Source organism: Dama dama, chromosome 20, assembly GCF_033118175.1.
Source record: "Dama dama isolate Ldn47 chromosome 20, ASM3311817v1, whole genome shotgun sequence".
Classification (NCBI taxonomy): domain Eukaryota; kingdom Metazoa; phylum Chordata; class Mammalia; order Artiodactyla; family Cervidae; genus Dama; species Dama dama.
Genome location: NC_083700.1, coordinates 116,404,941 through 116,424,091, shown reverse-complemented (window position 1 = coordinate 116,424,091; position 19,151 = coordinate 116,404,941). Strand labels below are relative to the sequence as shown.

Genomic DNA, 19,151 nt, shown 5'->3' with positions numbered 1-19,151 from the left:
TGAGGCTGCACCACTGGAAGGCCGCATGCATTGGGGAAAGCATGGCTCCGCTCTGCGCTGCTCTTTGAGAAGCTGCCGGAGCCTGGAAGTCGCAGCGTGGAGGCTGGGCTTCTGCTCCCAGCCCTGTTCGAGTTGCCCGATGAACTCTGGGGAAATCACTGCCCACCCAACCCAGCCCACACTCGTTCAAGCGCCCACCACGCATCCTGCGGCTTCTGCTGCTGTCTGCTTTTCCTTCCTAGATGATGGTTCTGCCTGTCGTGGGGTGAGTGAGTGTCTGCCGGGGAGGTCACTGGTAGCACACAGACGGAGACCTTAGAAACTGAGTTTATGTGGGTCGTCCCTGGAAGGGCACAGGCACAGGGGAGTGGGTCCTGCAGAGCCGCCCTGCATGCGGTCCCTCTGGTTGAGGTGCCGCCTGGTGTTCCTGGGAATTTGCCGAGGGGCAGGCCTGGTGGCTCAGACGGTAGAGAGTGCCTGCAACGTGGGAGGCCCGGGTTCGATCCCTGGATGGGGAAGATCCCCTGGAGGATGGCATGGCAACCCACTCCAGTATCCTTGCCTGGAGAATCCCAGGGATGGGGAGGAGCCTGGCGGGCTACAGTCCATGGGGTCACACAGAGTCGGCTTCACTGTGGACTTCACTTTCTTTCTTTCTCTGAGGCCTTGTGTTAAGTGTCCTTATCACAACAGTGATAACAATGACAGTGAGATTACAGGTCCAATGACAATGAGATTACAGGCCCGGGCGTGTGCATGCCGCCTTAGCAAGGGCTGCCTGGAGCTCTCCTCCGGCTCAGTGCCCGCCCGTGTGTGCGGCATCCAGAGTCTGACCTGCCCCCAGCTGGTTATCAGTGAAAGGTTTTTTCTTCTTTGCTGTTGCTTTATCTTTTTCTCTTGTTAATCCTCAATTTAAATGCATATTCTCCTTGAGTCAGCTTTTCACCAACGCCCGTGGCCCCTATTCCAGCTGGTGTCGGCGGTGGTGTACCTGCGCTCCCAGAGCATCCTCCACCGGGACATCAAGGACGAGAACATTGTCATCGCCGAGGACTTCTCCATCAAGCTCATTGACTTCGGCTCGGCTGCCTACCTGGAGCGGGGCAAGCTCTTCTACACCTTCTGCGGGACAATCGAGTACTGCGCGCCCGAGGTCCTCATGGGGAACCCGTAGGTGTCCCGGGCAGGCAGCCTGTGCTCACACCTTCTGCGGTAGCAGAGGGAAGCAGCTTCAGGTTGTGCCTCTTTGTGATGAGGGTGCCGAGTGCTTAAGTATGCTTTGGGAGGTCAGTGGGCAGGAAAAGGAAGCTCAGTCAAGGGAAGCCCGATGCTGGGTACAGGGGTTCATTAGACTGTCTTTTCACCTTTTATGTTTGGAGTTCAATATAATCAAAAGTTAAGAGAAGAAAAAGAGTCCCCAAATTCGGGATTCTTCAAAGGAATGAAGAGAATTATTTTTAGTTGGTTTGTTTGTTTTGATGCCAGCACTAGCAGTCTAGTCCAGTGATGTACGGTTGGGCTGGCCGCGTGAGACATGAAGCGCTAATGCAGAGGACCCGTGCTGTCGCTGACTGGCTTGCCTCCGCGTCAGCTGGGCACGGGGTAGCCCCCTGCTCTTGCTGAGATGAGAAGCGGGTCCTGTGGGCGTGGGCTGGGTTTCCAGCTCTGTGCTGAGGGCCTGGCCAGGGCAGGGCCCGGTCTCAGGGAGCTCAGGAGAGGGAAGGACGAGACGAAACTCAGGGGTTGTAGAGCTCCACTGAGCATGGAAACGGTGCTCAGCGTTTCCGCCCTGAATGCGTGGGTTTCTGTCTTGTCCACATGTGCTGGAACTGGTCTTTATCTGTGTGAGCTGAGCTCCAGGCAGGTCTCACTGCGGGTGTTTCACTGTACCTGTTTAGCACGTCCTCTGGAGACGCGTGGCTCTGACGTGTCTCCCAGGCGGGCTGGTGGTTAGAGCACCCAGGACCTTCACTGCGGGTTCTGCACGCATCCCCCCGCTTGTTTCCACGTCCTTCCGCCCCCGGGCAGAAGATCGGCCCCCACTGCGGTCATGAGGACAGTCCTGTTGGCCCAGGGCCACGGCTGTGGGCTCACGGGTGTCTGCGGCTGCTTTTGTGCAGCCGTGGCCAAGAGGATCAGTGTCCACAGAGGCCGCGCGGCTCCAGCCTTCATTAGTCACTGTGCTTTGGGTACGTGTGCCGACCTCTGCTATACGCTGCTGGAGTTTTCTCCTCGGCCTCCAGAATCCTTGAAATCTCTTTCTACTGAAGTCTGAGTTTCTTGTTCTGGCATTTTCTCTCCTCTCACTGCCCTGAGGTCTGTCCTCATGCTTGCCCCCTGGCCCCCCTGCCCCCTGGTTCCTGCCTTCTGGTGTCCCCAGCTCTCTGTGGCCCCTGGAAGGCGGAAGCCTCTGTCCTGGGCCTCTGCTCACCAGGCTTCCTCAGCCGCCGTGGCTACACTCCTGTCTGATGAACACAGCTGCTCCCCAGGGCTCTGGGGGCCAGACCTGAGGGACCAACACACTGGGTAGCACGGGGCCTGGCCTTTCTGTGCAGAACATTTATCCTGCTGGTTTGCTGTGGCCGTTAGGGTTGAACCATGTAGACGGCTGGCAGGGTGCCAGCCTCTCAGAGCCCAGGAACAGCAGCTGGGAGGAGGGGAGTCTGTAAGCACAGAAGAGAAGGAAGATCACCCCGGGGCGCCATCCCCAAGACCCCTCCTCCAGCTGGCGGCTGCCTGGACTCCGCCCCCACCGTCTCCTCCCTCCCGCTGCTCAACTGTGCCAGTCTCACCTCGGGCATCCTTCAGCTCTTTTCTGAAGGGCAGGCCACCCTGCCCTGAAGCCGCCGTCGCTCCCCAGGTCCCTGGGGGCCTGCGCACTGCCTGCACTCCCGGGTTTTCCCTCCTCCTCTTCCAGGAAGCCCCCAGGGGGACACTGTGTGTGGCCCCCTGCCACCTCCTGACTTGGTCTCTCAGCTCATCGTCTGATCCCCAGGGGGTGGCGGGCGCCTGGTGGGGGGTGGACGTGGTCAAGGAGTGTGGTGCTTCTCACTGGGAGCTGCTCTTGGGTGATGTGCGGGGTCCTGGCTCTCGTGTGGGGCTGGCCCAGCGCCCCGAGTGCCTCCTCTTCCTCTGGCAGGTACCGGGGGCCGGAGCTGGAGATGTGGTCCATGGGGGTCACGCTGTACACGCTGATCTTCGAGGAGAACCCCTTCTGCGAGCTGGAGGAGACCATGGAGGCCGCGATAAACCCCCCGTACTTGGTGTCAGAAGGTGAGCTCGCACGGGCGGACATCCTGGGCTGGCTCCCATCTCAGAGCAGTGCGCGGTGTCGCCCACACAGGCACAGCCGGCTCGCTCTCTCTTCCGTTCCTCTCAGACTTTGATCTGAACGCAAGGGCCATTTGGATGTGACTTTAAGATGTCACGACTGATCTTAGGGAAGTTTGGACCGGAGTGGCTCTCTCCTGAGGGACACACGTTAGCAGCCTCTGACCATGGCTGTGGGGAGGGGGAGGATGGACTTGAGCCCCCAGCCCCTTGTGTGGAACCAGGGTTCCCACCTGGAGCTCCTGTGAGCTGGCTCCCCGCAGAGCTACGAGGGCAGCATTGCACCTGCAGTGCCGATCCCTGCTGGCGGGCCTGGATGGGCCCCTCAGACCCACGCCTGGGGGAGTTCCAGGGAGCCGGACCGGGGTTCTGAGGTCTCCCAGTTGCGACATGTGATCCCAGAGTAATCATTCATTGTCACAGGTGGTGAGGTGACGGGCGCCCTTAGGCGTCAGGCCTCTACCTGGGTTCTTCACTCAGGTTGGAGGCCCGAGTCTCAGTCTGCTCGGGCTGCCATGCCCGTACATCACAGGCCGGGGTTTATAGCACCAACGTTTATTTCTGGAGGCGGAGATCCCAAGGTCAGGGTGCTGGCGGATTCTGGCTGGTAGACAGCTGTTTCTTCCTGTGTCCTCACAGGGCAGAGACAGGAGAGAGCAGGCCCTCTGGTGCTTCTGCTGATAAGGGCACTGATGCTGTGTGTGTTGGGGGGGGCAGTCACACAATCTCATCTGACCCCCTTCACCTCCCAAAGGCCCCACTTCCTAATATTATCACACTAGGAATCTGCAGGGGGCACAGTTCAGTCTAGAGCGGCCTGGAAGAATTGTAGAGCTTTCCTAATGTTTTGGATCCCCGTGATGGCGGGGCTCTTGCAGCCTCCTGCTGCACCTTCCAGGGCTGTCCCACCCTGGGGGGGCTGCTCCACCTTCAGCGGGGTGGGAGTGGGCTGCTCCACCCTGGGGCGGGGCTTGGGGGGCTGCTCTACTCTGAGGGGCTGCTCCACCCTCAGGGGGTGGGAGTGGGCTGCTCCACCCTGGGGTGGGGCTAGGGGGCTGCTCTACTCTGGGGGGCTGCTGAACCTTCCAGGGCTGCCCCACCCTGGGGGGCTGCTCCACCCTGGGGCTGGGGAGGGTGCTGCTCCACCTTTAGGGGCTGCTCCACCTGCACCGGGCGGGGAGTGGGCTGCTCCAAATTCTGCCCCCTGGACTCTCAGGACACTCACCCGGGCACTGAGGTCTAGAGTGGCCCTGGTTGAGGTGACACCCACACTGTTAAAGAAAATGGAAACCAGATCCAGACTCAGGGCTGGGGCTCTTCTTAGTGCTTGTGCGCCCTTCCTGTGGGGAGAGACCGGGGCTCCGCGGCTGGCCACCTACCTCCCCTGCCCTGTCACACGATCCCTGTGTCCACGGCTCTGTGTCCCCAGGGCCCCGGAGGGTGGTGCACATCAGGGCTGCCGCACGCTGCTGTAGTGAGCGGCTTGGGAGCTCGAGCGCTTTCATTTCGGGGCCACACACACGTCCTGTAGCCCTTCCGGAAGCATAGCCGGGGACCCTGCCTTCCAGAAGCCCCGTGGTGCTGGTCAGAAGTGGGGGTCCAGGCCACCTCCTGTCCACTCAGCCCAGGCCCTGCACTCACGCAGTGCGCGCCACCCACTCCCAGCCTGGGCCGCCGTCAGCCCTCTGACCACACGCCTTTCTGTCCCCAGACCTCATGAGCCTCATGTCTGGGCTGCTGCAGCCTGTGCCCGAGCAGCGCACCACCTTGGAGAAGCTGGTGACAGACCCCTGGGTGACGCAGCCCGTGAACCTGGCGGACTACACCTGGGAGGAGGTGTGTCGGGTAAACAAGCCAGGTGAGCGGTGCAGCCCGCACCCCGTGGGGGAGGGGGTCCAAGGGGCTCCCTCCTCCGCGCTGCCCTGGACATGAAGGTGAGGGCCCAGGGCTAGCCTGCTGCCTGTGAGCTGGACTCCAGAGGCCCCTGAACAGCACCAGGGCCTTAGAAGGTGGGCGACGCCCATGGGAGCCCGTGACAAGGACTCCCACAGATGAGGTGGAGGGCTAGGGAGAGGGTTTGGGAAGTGCTGCTGGCAATGGTCAGAGCAGGCCGAGGGGAGGAGGAGAGTGGATGGCAAGGGAGCCGGGGCCCGCGGTGGGCAGCGGCGGCCCTGTGCGTCCGGGCCTGCTGCTCAGGGGGCCATGTCCGTGGCTCTGGATGTGCAGCTCCAGCACAGCAGCGGGGTCCGGCGAGTCTCGAACGATGCCGGGTGGGTTCTGCAGGGTTCCTCTGGTGCCTTCTGCTCTTCAGAATTCCTCCAGAGGGAAGCCAAGGGTTTCAGAACGGTGTCACTGGCAGCTGATGCAGCCTACCTTTCTCTTCCTTCAGAGAGCAGAGCTCTGTCCACCGTTGGTCTGGAGCTGGATGGCAGGAGCCCGAGTGGCACAGCTCGGGCCCTGGAGTCCCACCGGCCCTCGTGCAGCAGGGCAGGACCCAGAGCACCGGGTGACCCGGCTCCCTGCTGCTCTCCGGCACTCGGTTAGGGAGGCATGGCATTCTCAGGCCCCTTCCATTCAGAGAGTAAGTGCTCAAGAATTAGGCCAAGTTCACTTTCTAAAAACTCATCTGTTAGAACAAAAGCCAGTGATGCTGTACTATTTTAGATTTACAAAATAGACTTGGAATTCATTTTTTTTCATGGCCTTGAAAAAACATTCTAGTGTTTGAGTTTTGTACTATTAAAGGGCTTTTCATTTGTGAATTTCCAAAAGGCATACAAGAGGCTTCTAATTCTCTTTGTACTTTTGTATATGCGCCTGCATTTCTGTTTCCTCTGACTTGGTGTGTGCTTGTCTGATATGTGGAGTGTGGAGAACTGTTCGCCAAATGACCAAACTGTTTTTAATTTATTTCCTTGAACGTTTTCCAAATTAAAGCAGTTTTATTAGTAAACAATTACCCTGACTTGCACCACGTGAATTCTTCTGCAGTGCTGGTATGGGAAGCACTTCATTTCCTTATTTTTCCATTTGTGCGTCTCCATGCGCCACAGCTGGAGAGAGGTCCCGCCTTGGTCAGCTTGGGGTTCCCTCCTGTGGGTGTGCCCAGCACGTCTCTGAAGCTTGCCCAGTCTAAGGAGACTGGAGGGTGTGGTGTGTCAGCCATCCCCCTTCTCCTTGTGCAGAGCTCAGCAGGGCTGGCTTGTCATCTATCTCTGCTCTGCTGTCCACCCCAACTCCTCCCAGCACCTCATGATTATGCAGAGGTATCCAACCCCAGGGACTTCCCACTCGTGACTGTGTGGGGGTGTGTGGCCCCAGGGATCCCCGACCCATGACTGTGGGAGGGTGTCTCCCCTACCCCATGACTATCTGGGGGCATCTAGCCCCAGGGAGCCCGAACCCATGACTGTGGGAGGGTGTCTCCCCTACCCCGTGACTATGTGGGGGTGTCTGACCCCAGGGAGCCCCCTGTGACCATGTGGGGGGGTATCTCCCCCACCCCGTGACTATGTGGGGGCATCCGGCCCTGAGGGTCCCTCTCCCAGTCCCGATCAGGTCCCAGTGCAGCTCTCACACACTCAGATGACTCCTTCCCTCTAGGCTCCAATCCACCCTAATCTGAAATTCAGCCCCTCTTTTGTATCTGTTTTGGAGGAGAGAGAGTGGTTGGGGTCAGAAGGAAACCTTTCATTTCCCTCCCTGCTCAAATAGCAGGGAGAAAACAAAACCTAACTCAAGGTCCCAATACCCCTTTCCCCATATGTCCTCACTCTCTGCCGGGGCCGAGGCTCCCGCCCAGAGGACCAAGAAGATGCTCAGGACCAGCCTGCCTCTGGTGTGATCCTGCGCCCAGTTTTCAGGGTTCGTTTAGGAAGTATGCAGCTGTCTTGATGACAGTTCATTTTATTCTCAACTTCTGGGATATAGGATGTCACATCCCTTCCCTTTAGGAAGTGCTGCCTGAGTGTCTCTGACATCTCAAGAGAATGACGAGGGCCCTTCCTTTGTCCAGCAGGGACAGTAAAGGCAGGACTTTTAGAAGTGTATTTTTTAAAGTCTGTAGTAAGTTAGTGACATTTACTCTTCAGAATCAAATAAGTCTTATGATGTTCTAAGAACTCTTCAAAGTTTAAAGAAAACCCAAATATTTTCCTTTGTAGTTTCTATGATGCTTATAATACAGAAGAAGTTATAGAATGCTTTTTTCAGACAGGTGTGCAATGGGCTGAGAATGCAAAGTTCTAGGTCTCCAAGAACTGTTACTTCTGTCTAAGAAAAATAATTAAAACTCACCTGATTTGTTGGCAGAGGAAAGTCTGAACACTTTGAGAGTGTTCTCTGCAGAAAGAATCCAGGCAGAAAGGTTTTGAGGCAGATGCTGAAAAATTTTCCTCCCCACATTACAGGTAAGATTCCAAAGAGCAAGGCTTTCTCAGAGCACTGAAGTTGCCACTGATGTTCTGGAGTGATCCCTGCACGCCAGCCACTACTGTTTCTAGACCTAGACACTTATTTAGGTTCTGTGACTCCTTCCAGGGAGGCCCACAAGGATGTTCTTTGGGTGTAAAAGCATTAACGTGATTTGTTTTGCAGTGCTGACAGCTGCATATTTCAAGGAGAAAATCAGGGTAAAAAAGCAAACCAACAGAAACAGAACCATTTCTTGAGTTCTACATGGTTTACAATCTTCCTCTTCTTTGATATCATCCTTTTGTGAAAAGATACATTTTTAGCACCCAGTCTGGTGCCTGGCCCAGAGAAGGTACTTTATAAACTGTATCAATGCAAATATTAAGTCCTTTTCCTCAGTTCAGAAACAAGTAGATAAAACAAGAAGTGCTTACAAATTAAGGTTTGGACTTAAAATTGATGGAGTTTAGGCAGCTGAGAAAGTACACTTTTTGTTCTTTTCCACCACTATCCCCTTTTGAGAGATGCCCAGTTTTTATACCTGAACAATTACAGGTCTATATCCAAAATTTAAAAAATGAATGCAAATTAGGCTGAAGCATTACTAGATTTCATCCCAGAAGGAAATCATACCTCTAAGTTGGGAGGACCTTTTTAAAAGAAAAACTGTAAAGACTTCTGGAGTTCCTTGGATGGTTTAAACACCTCTAGCATATGTGTGTGTTTATCAAGGATTATAATTGGAGCTGGCAAGAAGTCAAGGTGCTTGTCAACAAAGGACGGGCTGCAGTCTGAGATGGTTGCTTAGCTGTAAGGGGAGCTCCTGAGACCATAGGCTGCTCCTGGCAGGTGCTGCTCTGGAAAGGCCGGGGGCGTCCCTGGGTCTGGCACAGTTCTAACTTCTCAGAAGTGCGGAGAGGGGCTGAGGGTAGGTGCTCCGCGGCCGCCAGGCCCCATCTGGAACCTGGTGATCACTCCATTCTCACTGCAACTTGACACTAGTATTGCTACTGGATACAGGTTCCACATCAAATCTTACATAACTTCACCTGGGACGATTCCATTTTACTCAGACCGCCCAGTCTCTGCCTTAACCTACTTTCTCTGGACCAGGGGGGCGGCCGGTTTGAGCCGAGGTTACAGTTTTCTCTTAAGGGAAGCAAGCGTGTGGGGAATGGGCTGTTCATTTGTTGTGCCAGCCAGGAGCTCCGGAAAGCGGGAATCCGGGCAGAGTGGGCACGAAGCAGGGAAGCCGTGGTCTGGGAGCCCACGGTGCAGGCGTGGGGCGAGGGGCGCAAGACCCTGGCCACCCGCCCACGGCCGGACATAGGTGGAGAAGGGTCGGGCGGAACTGCCTCCCTCGCGCTTGCGTTTGCGAGGGGGAGGGCGGAAGCGACGGACGCGGGAGGGCTGTAGCAGCGGGTTCGGAGAGCGCTGCTTCCGGCGTCAGCGGTGCCGTCGCCGCTTCCGCGCTATGGCGGCGCTGGGTCGGCAGGTGAGCTGCCGCCGCGTTCCGGGGCTCCTGGCGGGTCGCGGGGGTGTGCGCGTGCCGACCTGGTGTGGCATCCCGACCTTCGGCGCTCTCCGCCGCGTTGGTGCGGTTTTAGCCCATTGTCCCCCCCCCCCCCCCCCCCCCTCCGCCGCCGGCGCTGGGCCGAACCCGCGGCTGGACCACAGACGGGGCGACAGGGGAGGCGGGCGCTCCGAGCGGGCGGGCTTGGCTGAGGGCTCGGGCTCGGCGGCCGAGGGCGCTGGGGAGGCTTTGGGACTCGTCTTGAGGGGCGTTGAGGACCTGGGGATTGGGCCTTGTTGGTGGCGCGCGGGCCTGTCCCCTGAAGAGTTCTGAGGTAAACGGGAATCCTGTGTAGTGTGTTGACAGGCTAACGGCATTCCGTTTGTGGAATGAATGCAGTTAGGTGAATCTGGAGACGGGTACGAGATACAGAGTTTTCAGATGTGGGTACCGACTCGGACCCCAGAGTTGGCACAGAAATGATTTTAAGCTAAAGACGTTTGAGATTCAGCAGAGACTGAAAGAAGCCAGCTTGGAGCGGCCCTTATCTCATTAAAAGCAGAACCTTCCAGGAGAGAGGGCGCCATAGAGCCTTTCTCCTGGGGAGTTTTACTGCCTTGAAGGAAAAAAAAGAGGGATGACCCCTTGTATCAACATAAACATTGTCACAAACTTTCTGGGCTCCCACTTGTTCCCCGAAGAGCCCTCCGGTTTGTTCTTCCTCTAGAAACCTTCCTCCCCCATTTGCCCCCAACTCTAGTCATTTAGGGAGCTACCTCTTTCCTGAATCAACATATGCATATAAATAAACTTTTTTCTTCTTGTTAATCTCTCAGCTAAATTTGTAGCCCCCCCCCCCCCACACTGAACAGGTAGAGGACCCCCCACCCCTCAGGGTATGCTTTACCTGATGGCCTTGAAATTGTTCTCCCAATCCCTCCTTGTCCCTGTCCCCAGTTATAACAGCAAAAGCAAATCTATGCTTCTGCAAACTCTGTTCTCTGTACATGAACTTCTCTGTAGGCTTTTAAAGTCCAGTTATGACTTTGCAGATTGCTTATAAAGCACAACTTATGGTTGTGTGGGACCAAGGAGCTAAATACCCTGACTCAGAAATCCTGTGGTGTTCATTGCATTGATGTGACTAGGAATTCATTCCCTTTGTGTCTTACAGGTCTTTGATTGGCATCGCCTGACCCCCCTTACCTGGGCCCTCCTCACTAGGCCGACTCGTCAGCTTGGAGAACAGAAAAGGACGACTGCTTTTTTGTTGCGTAAACTGATGACAGTCTCCAATGGAGGGGGCCTTGAAGAGTCATCCTTTGTTGAACCCCCAAAATGTGCGCAGAAAGCGGAGCACAGAACAGGGCTGACTCAGTGCCCCCTTGAGAAGCAGAGAACTCCTGTGTCGCAAGAGAACGTTGTCAGTTCCCTCCTCGACATGGGTTTCAGTGATGTCCATGTTAATGAACTGGTCAGCATACAGCCAGGTACCCACCCTCAACAGATGCTGGACATCATTTCAGAATTAGTACTTTTGGGTCTGAATCCAGAGCCTGTGTGTGTGGCCTTGAGGAAAAGTCCTCAGTTATTGAAACTGCCTGTGATGCAAATGAAGAAGCGCTCCAGTTACCTGCGAAAGCTGGGCCTTGGAGAAGGTATGAGCTGGTGGGGATTTTATATGTAGTACTGAGGAGTCAGAGCTGGAGACCGAATAGCCTGGTGAGCTGGATTCAGGAGGTTTCTGGCAGGGGTTGGTGGGGGCGGAAGTCCTTGAGAGGAATGTGTGATTTGGCTTAGAGGTGAGGAGGCAGAGTGACCTCTGCAGAGGGACTTGCAGGAGGGAGGGGGAGCTGAGTGACCCACCCGGACTCTTGTCTGGTGTGTTCATTGTGGGGGCTCTGGCATCTAGGCGGTGGTGGGCATGGGTTGTGGGCATTGGCTCATGTGTATGTATGTATCCTTTGATATTTAATTGACTCGGGGTGGGCTCAGTGCTTTGTGTCTGTCTCTCTGATGTGACGCCAGAGACTTAGAGTTCCCCGTAAAGGCTTGGATTCCAGTCAGGTGTCTCCATTTAATGTGAAACGTGAAATCTTCCCAGATTTCTGGGACAGGTGGAGTGGCCGTTCCCCAGCCATCATCCCCACCCCACAGGATTCACACTTCCCAAATCCTGGAAGTTCACTGGATCTCTCTCTCTTTTTTAAATTAATTAATTTTATTTTTGACTGCCCTGGGTTTTCATTGCAGCGTGGACCGCTCTATGGTGGCAGTGTGCAGGCTTTTCATTGCAGTGACTTCTCTTGTTTGAGAGCACGAGCTCTGCTCTAGGTGCACAGGCCTCAGTAGTTGCAGCATGCAGCCTCAGTAGTTGTGGTGCATAGGCTTAGTTGCTTTGAGGCATGTGGAATCTTCCTGAATTCAAACTTGTGTCCCCTGCTTTGGCAGGCAGATTCTTAATCCATTGCACCACCAGGGAAGTCCATTCGGGTCTCTTAATGGGCTTTTTTGGAGGAGGGTGGGGGATCATGAGGATCTCCAAGGATCCCTACCCACTTTCACCAGAGGAATTCCACTGTTTTGTTCACTCTTGTCTCTTGTTGGTAGAATATTGTTGGGGATGGGGAAAGGGGAGAAAAGGTTGGGAATCCAGATTTCAGAGGATCTCTACAGGCCTCCTTCTCTTCTCTAGAAGATGAGCAAAAGGTGATGGTGTGTGTTTCTCTTAACAGATTACCTCTTGCAGTGTAATCTGAAAGGCTCAACTTAACACCTTCCTTGTGCTCAGTTGCTTCAGTCATGTCTGACTTTTTGCAACCCCGTGGACTGTAGCCCACCAGGCTCCTCTGTCCATGGGATTTTCCAAGCAGGAGTATTGGAGTGGGTTGCCATTTCCTTCTCCAAGGGATCTTCCCAACCCAGGGATTGAACCCACATCTCTTTTGTCTCCTGCTTTGGCAGGTGGGTTCTTTACCACTAGCACCACCTGGGAAACCCTAACACCTTATGTGTCTTCATTATAAATTGGCAAGCTCAGCGCGACCTTAAGCTGCAAAGATAAACACTAAACTCCTGAAATTCATTCCTGAGTATGTTTTATCAAGACACTGACTCAACTGTTAGGGAGATTTAACAGTTTATTTAAGTGGTTTCCAGTTTCTAGGTACTGAGTTTTATTCAGCTATCTATAGGAAGACCACATGGCCCAATTTGCCTGGGGTAGTCTCAGTTTATGCCGATTTTCCTAATGCAGTTACTAATAGAGCCTCTGTCCCTCTGAAGTGCCTTAGTGTGGATAAAACCTGCGATCACTCTGCTAACCTGGAGATCACTCTTGTGCATCAGGATTCTTACCGTTATTATGTTTTTATTGTGGAACCACTTTTCATTGCGTTCCAGCTCCTAGGTCTTAAGATGTTGGTTGTGAATGTTTCAAGGACTGTTTTATTACAGGAGGAAACATGAATACAAAGCCCCAACATGCGGGAAGCTGCTGTCCCATCCTCCTGTCTGATTTTTTCCAGTAAATCCCTGTGAAAGCCTTTTCTAGGTGAGGAGGGCAAGAGGGGACCTAGCATATGAAGCAGGTGCCTTTCAGCTGGGAAGCCTCCCCGAGGGGCGACTGGGGAGTCTGAGAAGTGAAAGGGAGTCACTGGGGAATTGAGTCATTCTGGCCCCTTCTGTTTCCACAGTGCTCCTGGGAAGACATATCTGAAGCTGGCACTCTTCTGTAGAGGAGAGGATCCTTGTTTGTTTTTTAAATTCTGGCTTGATTTAGGTGTGGTTGGCCCCTTGGGTTTCTGGAATATCCTAAAATGATGTACTTGCCCTTTTTAATGATCTACAGGGAAATTAAAGAGGGTGCTTTACTGTTGCCCTGAAATTTTCACCATGCGTCAGCGGGACATTGAAGTCATTGTTGGGGTCCTTAAGGAGAAGTGCCTTTTCACTATAAAGCAAGTCACCGAGATTTTGCACAGGTGCCCGTATGTTCTTCGGGAGGACCCTGGTGAGCTGGAATACAAATTTCAGGTAAGAATGACTGGTGGCGTGATGGGTAGCAGCAGGTTTCCAGTGTAGTCATGGTCAGCTGACTCACCTTGACAAGGTCAAGATTAGACCCTCTTGGTTCACACCAGCCAGAGAATTTGGTTTTGAGTCTTCTTTGCTACAGGTAAAAGATCTTTTGCAACTTTTCTGCCATTAATAATGGATGACTCAGGCCCGTTCTTAGACTTCATATGATACCTCTGCTTGAAATACCTAATTTAAAATTAGCTAGAACCTTCCTATCTTTTGAATCTGTTTTGCATGTTGATCTTAGAAATGTGAGTATGAAGATTGTTCTAAAGTTTTCGGTAACAATTTTGATGACTTAGGTCAGATCCTAGATGTTTTCTGAATTGTTTGCCTATTTTTTTCATGCTCTCAGTTTTTCTTACCCCATGAAGAAAAGTAGAACTTAATTTCTCCTTCCTGCCCTTTATTTTTTGCTGCATTTTTCTCGATATAAATTTGAAAATGCTTTGAAAGCTGTCGGCCATCATGCAGATGTTGGGGATCATAGTGCTCTGCTGTTGTTGACTAGTCAGGTTTCTCCAAGTGCTTTTGGACAGTCGCAGTTGGCTGTGCTTTAGGAACCTACCAGGCTTTTTGCAGCTGCCTTCCTAACCACGTCTGTGTCTCCAGTATGCCTATTTCAGGATGGGGATTAAACACGTGGACATTGTGAAGACGGACTTCCTGCAGTACTCCATGACCAAGACCAAGCAGAGGCACGTGTTCTTGGAGCGACTCGGCCGGTACCAGACCCCTGACAAGAATGGGCAGACACAGGTCCCCAACCCTTTACTTAAGGACATCCTCAGAGTTTCAGAAGCTGAGTTTCTGGCCAGAACAGCGGTGTCTTCTGCTGAGGAGTTTGAGGTTTTTAAGAAACTCTTGGCCCGGGAGGAAGAGGAGTCTGAGGGCTGCATGGCTGACGAGGAGGAGGAGGAGGAGGAGGAGGAGGACAGGGAGGAGGAGCAGGAGCTGTGATGGACGGACTGGAGTGAACGGAGCCCAGAGAGATGAAAGGTTATTTTAATTTCCTCAAAGCTTTTGGGAACTTCACTTCATTCTTCTCAGGTTATTTTTTTATTCTTAAACTGGTCTTTTGATGAAAAATGTTTAGAAATCACCTGAGAGGTAGACAGGCCAAACTAAGCAGCAGATGCTTTGGCTTGATCAGTCAGGTTTGGTGTGGAGGGCCCTGCTCGATCCTGAATCACAGACTGGGACCTCCTGAAGTCAGGGGGCTCAGTGCATCAGAGTCTGGTTTTACTGTTTCTTGGTCATCTGTGTTGGTGATGATTCTGTGACAGAGTGGGGATGTTTCTTCTGGTTCTGGAGTCATTTTACATCCTTCTAGTGACAAAGAGTTAGGAGAAGACAGTGAAGCTTTAGTACATCACAACAGTTTATTTTAATGACAACAAGTAGCAGATTTTCCACAAAAATACTCATGTTTTTAAATAAAAAATATTGCTTTGTAATTGTGTTCAGTGTACAGCAGAGTAAAAGAAAGTTGACTGGTGACATGTGGTTTGTTCTGCACAGCTTCTTGATGCCAGCGCTTTTTGCATTTCTGAATAACAGGCCCGTCTCTGACCTGTGGGGGAACCTGCTTTTGTGCCAGCTCGGTCCAAGGGCCGCATCCAGTCCTAACGTCTCCGGCAGCTGTGGAGTGCTGACCTGGAGCGTGCCAGGACATGGTCCAGATGGGGCTTCTGAGGCCAGAGGAGAATGCGTGCTTGCCAGGGTCATGGGGTGTTGGGGTCTGGAGCCGGGCCAAGGTCTGGGCTTGGCATCATTCCAGGGAGCTCCGTGGCACCAGAGGTGGCCCCTTGGGGAGGCCAGAGATTCTGAGGAGCAACTTTGAAGAACTGGGGTTGGGGAATGGGCTTGGGTGTGCACCAGGGCTCATCTCTGAGGTAGAGTCCCAGCCCTGGTGGCATGAGCTCGGGGGGCGGGGAATGGGGGGGTCACTACATGTTCTGGGGGCTCTTCCCCGGGGACGGGCTGGCTGGCACAGGATTCATGCTGCAAAAGACATTTTTGGTGATGTGCCCAAAACCTGAGATGCGTGGTACTTGGCCTCATTCTTCTCACAGAGACGCTGTAAGTCCTGTCAGGCGGCTGTCCTCACTGGGGCGGTCCTGACTCTTGGGAGTGCCCGGCACCATCTGGGGTCAGTTGTGTCGTTAGGCCCGAGGGTGTGCGTGTGGCCTCAGGACAGGCCTGCAGTGGTGCCAAGGCGCAGATGCTGCTCCGAGGCCACCTCTAGCAAACACGACTGTGTTGATTAGCGAGAACTTAAGATTCTAAATGGGCTACTTGTATTGTTTCTCTTTTATTTAAAAGATTTTTTATGATAGTTCTTTTCCACCCTGTGCTGGGATGTCGTTGGGAGATTGGAGCCGCATTTTACTTTGGGGATGCAGCACCTGGTACAGATGCTTGTGCTTTCCCGAGGCTCATGCCGGAGCATGACTGCAAAGAGACACTTTCCGCAAAAGGCCAGTAGCTCAGTGAGTCCCTCCACACGAGAGTCCAGCATTGGCGGCGGTAGTTTGCCAGTGGCAGTAGTTCCGACTCAGCAGAGCTGCGGAGGTTGGCTGACACTGGGTGGACCCTTGTCTACTGGGGTGCTGGTGGGGGGCAGCGAGGTGCTGCGTAGCTTTCCCCGTTTGCACTGTGTCAGCCCTAGTGCAGGGGGAAAAGGGAGGTTTCATCTTTACTGTCTTCTTTGGCCGTGGGAAGGAGGTTTCCTGTGCTCTTGTGTTGTATGGCCTTTTGGTGGCTGGCACTGTCCCTGGAACCTGGGATGTTGCTCTTGTGCTCCCCAGTTGGGGCTAACAGAATCTTAAATTTAAGCTCGATTGTGTGGTTAGTTGATCCAAAGTTTGAATAGCACAAGACTGCCTTGGCAGCCCAGGATTGTTCGTTTTATGTCCACACAGAACTGTGTATACCCCTGACAGTTTTCTGATTCCATTTTACTCATTTCTTTGGGTGGACTTTGAGGATTTCCAAGGATGACATTAGAGTTTGACGAAGGAGCCATGTGGGAAAAAGCAGTGGCTCATTTGTAATGTTTCAAGGATAAATTATAATTCCTTTAGCATCAGGAAGTCTTCTACTAGGTATATAATTTATAAAACACCAAAATGGGTTAATCATAAGAAAACAGCACCACGCTCAGGACTCAGTAAACTGTTTCTTGTAGGAACAAAGGCTTCTAAGGTCAAAACGAGCATGTTACATTTGCCTTCTGGCTGAGGGGCTTGAGGTTGTTACGTGGCAGTGGGGCGTTCCATCCACTTTCCGGTGGTCTCGCCGTTGGCATGTGGCGCCAGAGCTTACGTGGGTGCAGTGGCTGGGCCCGGCGCACAGCACAGGTCAGCAGAACGTGTGTACGTGTGTGGTTTCCTCTCAGTCCTCCCAGTGCCGGGGCCCCTGGACTGCTCTCTGCCGTCTTCTCCAGGTGGGCCTTGGAGACAGGGTACCTTCGGGAGTACAGTAGAGAATTCCTTGCTGAAAATGACAGAATGCATAATACACAGACATATGCACACAGAACTTTAATATAAGTAAAAAGCCTAAAATAAATTCTGTAAAAAGTCTTTTATAAAGGTTGACAGCAAGGCGGCCTTCCTGGGCTGTGGTGCTGACTCGGGGCCGGGTCACTGGGAGGTGCCTGGGGGTTGTGCTCCAGTCTGGGCTGGCTGTTGGAGCGCTTAGCGCCATGCGGGGTGGGCTTTGTTGCTTTGGTTTTCACCTCATCTGCAGGGAGGAGGAGTGCAGGTCAGAGGCGTGCTGGAGAGAGGGGTGGCAGGATGACGCGGTGGTCGGTGTGTGAAGGAGGGTGTGGAAGATGCTGCCTGCTGCCTGGTAGCCCCCAACAGCGTTGCTTGAGTTGTGACCTCAGGGAAACCTTTCCCAGCATCTAGTCTGGTCTCCCCGGCTGCGCCTCTCCACACCGCCTGGCTTGTGGGAGGAGCCCCGCGGTGCTTGGTGGACATGCTGCTTTGGCTTTCCAAGTGGGGTTGAAACATTGAGGTTTCCCTGAAACCCTTGAGGTCTTTGGTGCCTTGGTGGGACTTGTCATCCTGGGGATAGGCCGCAGCCTATGGCCTCAAAGACCAGGGCTGAGCTTAGCATGGCGCATGGGCCGACTCGGCTCTGCCTGTTTTTGTAAATAAACTTTTACTGGAACCCAGCCATCCCTCATCAGTCACATGTCTGTGGCTGCATTTGAGCTACCACTGCAGAGCTGAGTCATTGCCACAGTGACCGTCGGGTTTGCAGACCCAAAAGTATTGTCTGGCTTATACAAAAAAAGTTGTAGATTAAAAAGTGTTTGATCTCCACCTTAGTGTTTGCTACCATCTTCTCTTTCAAAATCAGCTGGTCCATATGGTGGGTCACTACCTGCAAACGATCAGCATAGACTGCTGGCGGAGGAGAGCTGAGGGGCTTCCAGTGTGCCTCACCTCTGCACCTTCTCCTAGCCCCACAGTCTTTGCCTTGGAAGGTGTAGATAGCAGTTGCTCCTCAGTTTGGTGGTTGGTTCCTAAGGGGAGAATCCTTTTCTGACTTTGGAATCCTAAAGCTGGTTTCTGAAGGTTGCAGAAGCATTTCTGGTGGGCAGCCTTGCTCCCCCGGGGCGGATGTTTGTGCAGTGCTCGCTTAGAGCAGCCTGGGCTCTATCTGGTGAGGGTCTGTCCTGGAGGTCTCCCTGCCTGTGGCTGATGCCTGCCTGGCCTGGCTGGCTGTCTTCCAGAGGCCAGAGGAGAGAAGCTGCTCGGGCCACTGACTCCAGCCAGGATGCTGTTTTCAGTCTGATTTTAGACCTCATCTTCTTGGGCTTTAGAAACTCGTGAGGTTGATGGAACACAGCAGGAACATCCTGAATCCTTAGAAGAGAAAACAGACCGGGTATGAGGAGAAAGGTAGTTGTACACATTCCTCTTCACACAGCGGCTCTGGGCTGTTGCCCCCAGAGGACCTAAAGAGCTCGCCCCTCCCCGCCTTGAGCTGTGGGTGCATCCCCTCTGACGTGGTGGGTGGGGGGTGGGGCAGGCTTGTGGAGGACCGGCTGCTCCCTGGTGTCGGGGACAGCCGGCCGCGTCACAGCTCAGCTCCGAGGTCTGCAGGCTGCTCCGTTCACTGGTGATGTCGTGGCTCTCCTCTGAAGATGGGCTATCCCCATCTCTCCTCTGAAGATGGGCTGTCCCTGGTCTCTCAGTTGAAATGAGTTCTTGCACTTCGGTCTTGGCTGAGTTGTTGTGTGTGAATAGTTGTGTTGTTGAGTCTAAATCATGTCCGACTCTGCGACCCCCTGGACTGTAGCCCATCAGGCTTCTGTGTCCTTGGAATTCTCCAGGCAGGAATCCTGGAGTGGGTAACCACTCCCTTCTCCAGGGGATCTTCCTGACCCTGGGGTCGTTACCTGCATTGGCAGATGGATTCTTTACCTCTGAGCCACCAGAGAAGCCTCTGTGTGTAAATGTTTCCTGCTTATTTGTGTGTTCTCCATCATTTTAAGAATAGCAGTAGTAGTGCAGTTAGTGTTAGTTCCTCAGTCGTGTCCGACTCTCTGTGATCCCATGGACTGTAGCCCACCAGGCTCCTCTGTCCATGGAGTTCTCCAGGCAAGAAGACTGGAGTGGATTGTCATTCCTTTTTCCCTGGGATCTTCTTGACCCAGGGATCAAACCGAGGTCACTTGCACTGCAAGCAGATTCTTTTCCATGTGAGCTATAGGGAAGCCCCTCAGCATAGGTATTAAGAATAGGTATTCTAAAAGCTAGTATCTGCTAAGTTAATAGTTGAGGAGTTCTGATTTGTT

General features: G+C 53.5%; 3 protein-coding genes across 7 annotated transcripts in view; 2 read left to right on the top strand and 1 right to left on the bottom strand.

Annotated features, from left to right (window-relative positions):
- PASK (PAS domain containing serine/threonine kinase) overlaps nucleotides 1-6,302 on the top strand; it is a 33,321-nt gene extending 27,019 nt beyond the window's left edge. For all 4 annotated transcript variants that reach the window (XM_061122665.1, XM_061122664.1, XM_061122663.1 and 1 more), the window contains exons 15-18: nucleotides 971-1,170; nucleotides 3,140-3,273; nucleotides 5,042-5,188; nucleotides 5,720-6,302. In XM_061122665.1, coding sequence (XP_060978648.1) covers nucleotides 971-1,170; nucleotides 3,140-3,273; nucleotides 5,042-5,188; nucleotides 5,720-5,874 — 636 coding nt within the window. In that variant the 3' untranslated portion in view covers nucleotides 5,875-6,302. The remainder of the gene's footprint in view (nucleotides 1-970; nucleotides 1,171-3,139; nucleotides 3,274-5,041; nucleotides 5,189-5,719) is intronic.
- A 2,839-nt stretch (nucleotides 6,303-9,141) lies between these two features.
- Nucleotides 9,142-14,793, top strand: MTERF4 (mitochondrial transcription termination factor 4). 2 transcript variants are annotated; one of them, XM_061122659.1, is made up of 4 exons: nucleotides 9,142-9,238; nucleotides 10,431-10,914; nucleotides 13,107-13,291; nucleotides 13,949-14,793. In XM_061122659.1, exons 1-4 carry the CDS (start codon nucleotides 9,218-9,220, stop codon nucleotides 14,294-14,296), a joined length of 1,038 nt encoding a protein of 345 aa, XP_060978642.1. In that variant the 5' UTR covers nucleotides 9,142-9,217; the 3' UTR covers nucleotides 14,297-14,793. The 2 variants fall into 2 exon arrangements, with proteins under 2 accessions (XP_060978642.1, XP_060978643.1); XM_061122660.1 differs by having other exon boundaries at nucleotides 9,222-9,338.
- Nucleotides 14,794-14,836: 43 nt separating this feature from the next.
- The window catches only part of SNED1 (sushi, nidogen and EGF like domains 1), a 79,487-nt gene continuing 75,172 nt past the window's right edge, over nucleotides 14,837-19,151 (bottom strand). Inside the window, exon 36 of the mRNA XM_061119771.1 lies at nucleotides 14,837-18,216. The gene's annotated coding sequence lies outside the window, so the exon portion shown is untranslated. The remainder of the gene's footprint in view (nucleotides 18,217-19,151) is intronic.

Bases quoted from the DNA above. Each gene is read 5' to 3' on its own strand.
- MTERF4 (XM_061122659.1), top strand. From the start codon at position 9,218: ATGGCGGCGCTGGGTCGGCAG. The intron at 9,239-10,430 runs GTGAGCTGCCGC...TGTGTCTTACAG, and splicing joins TGGCGGCGCTGGGTCGGCAG to GTCTTTGATTGGCATCGCCT. The intron at 13,292-13,948 runs GTAAGAATGACT...CTGTGTCTCCAG, and splicing joins AGCTGGAATACAAATTTCAG to TATGCCTATTTCAGGATGGG.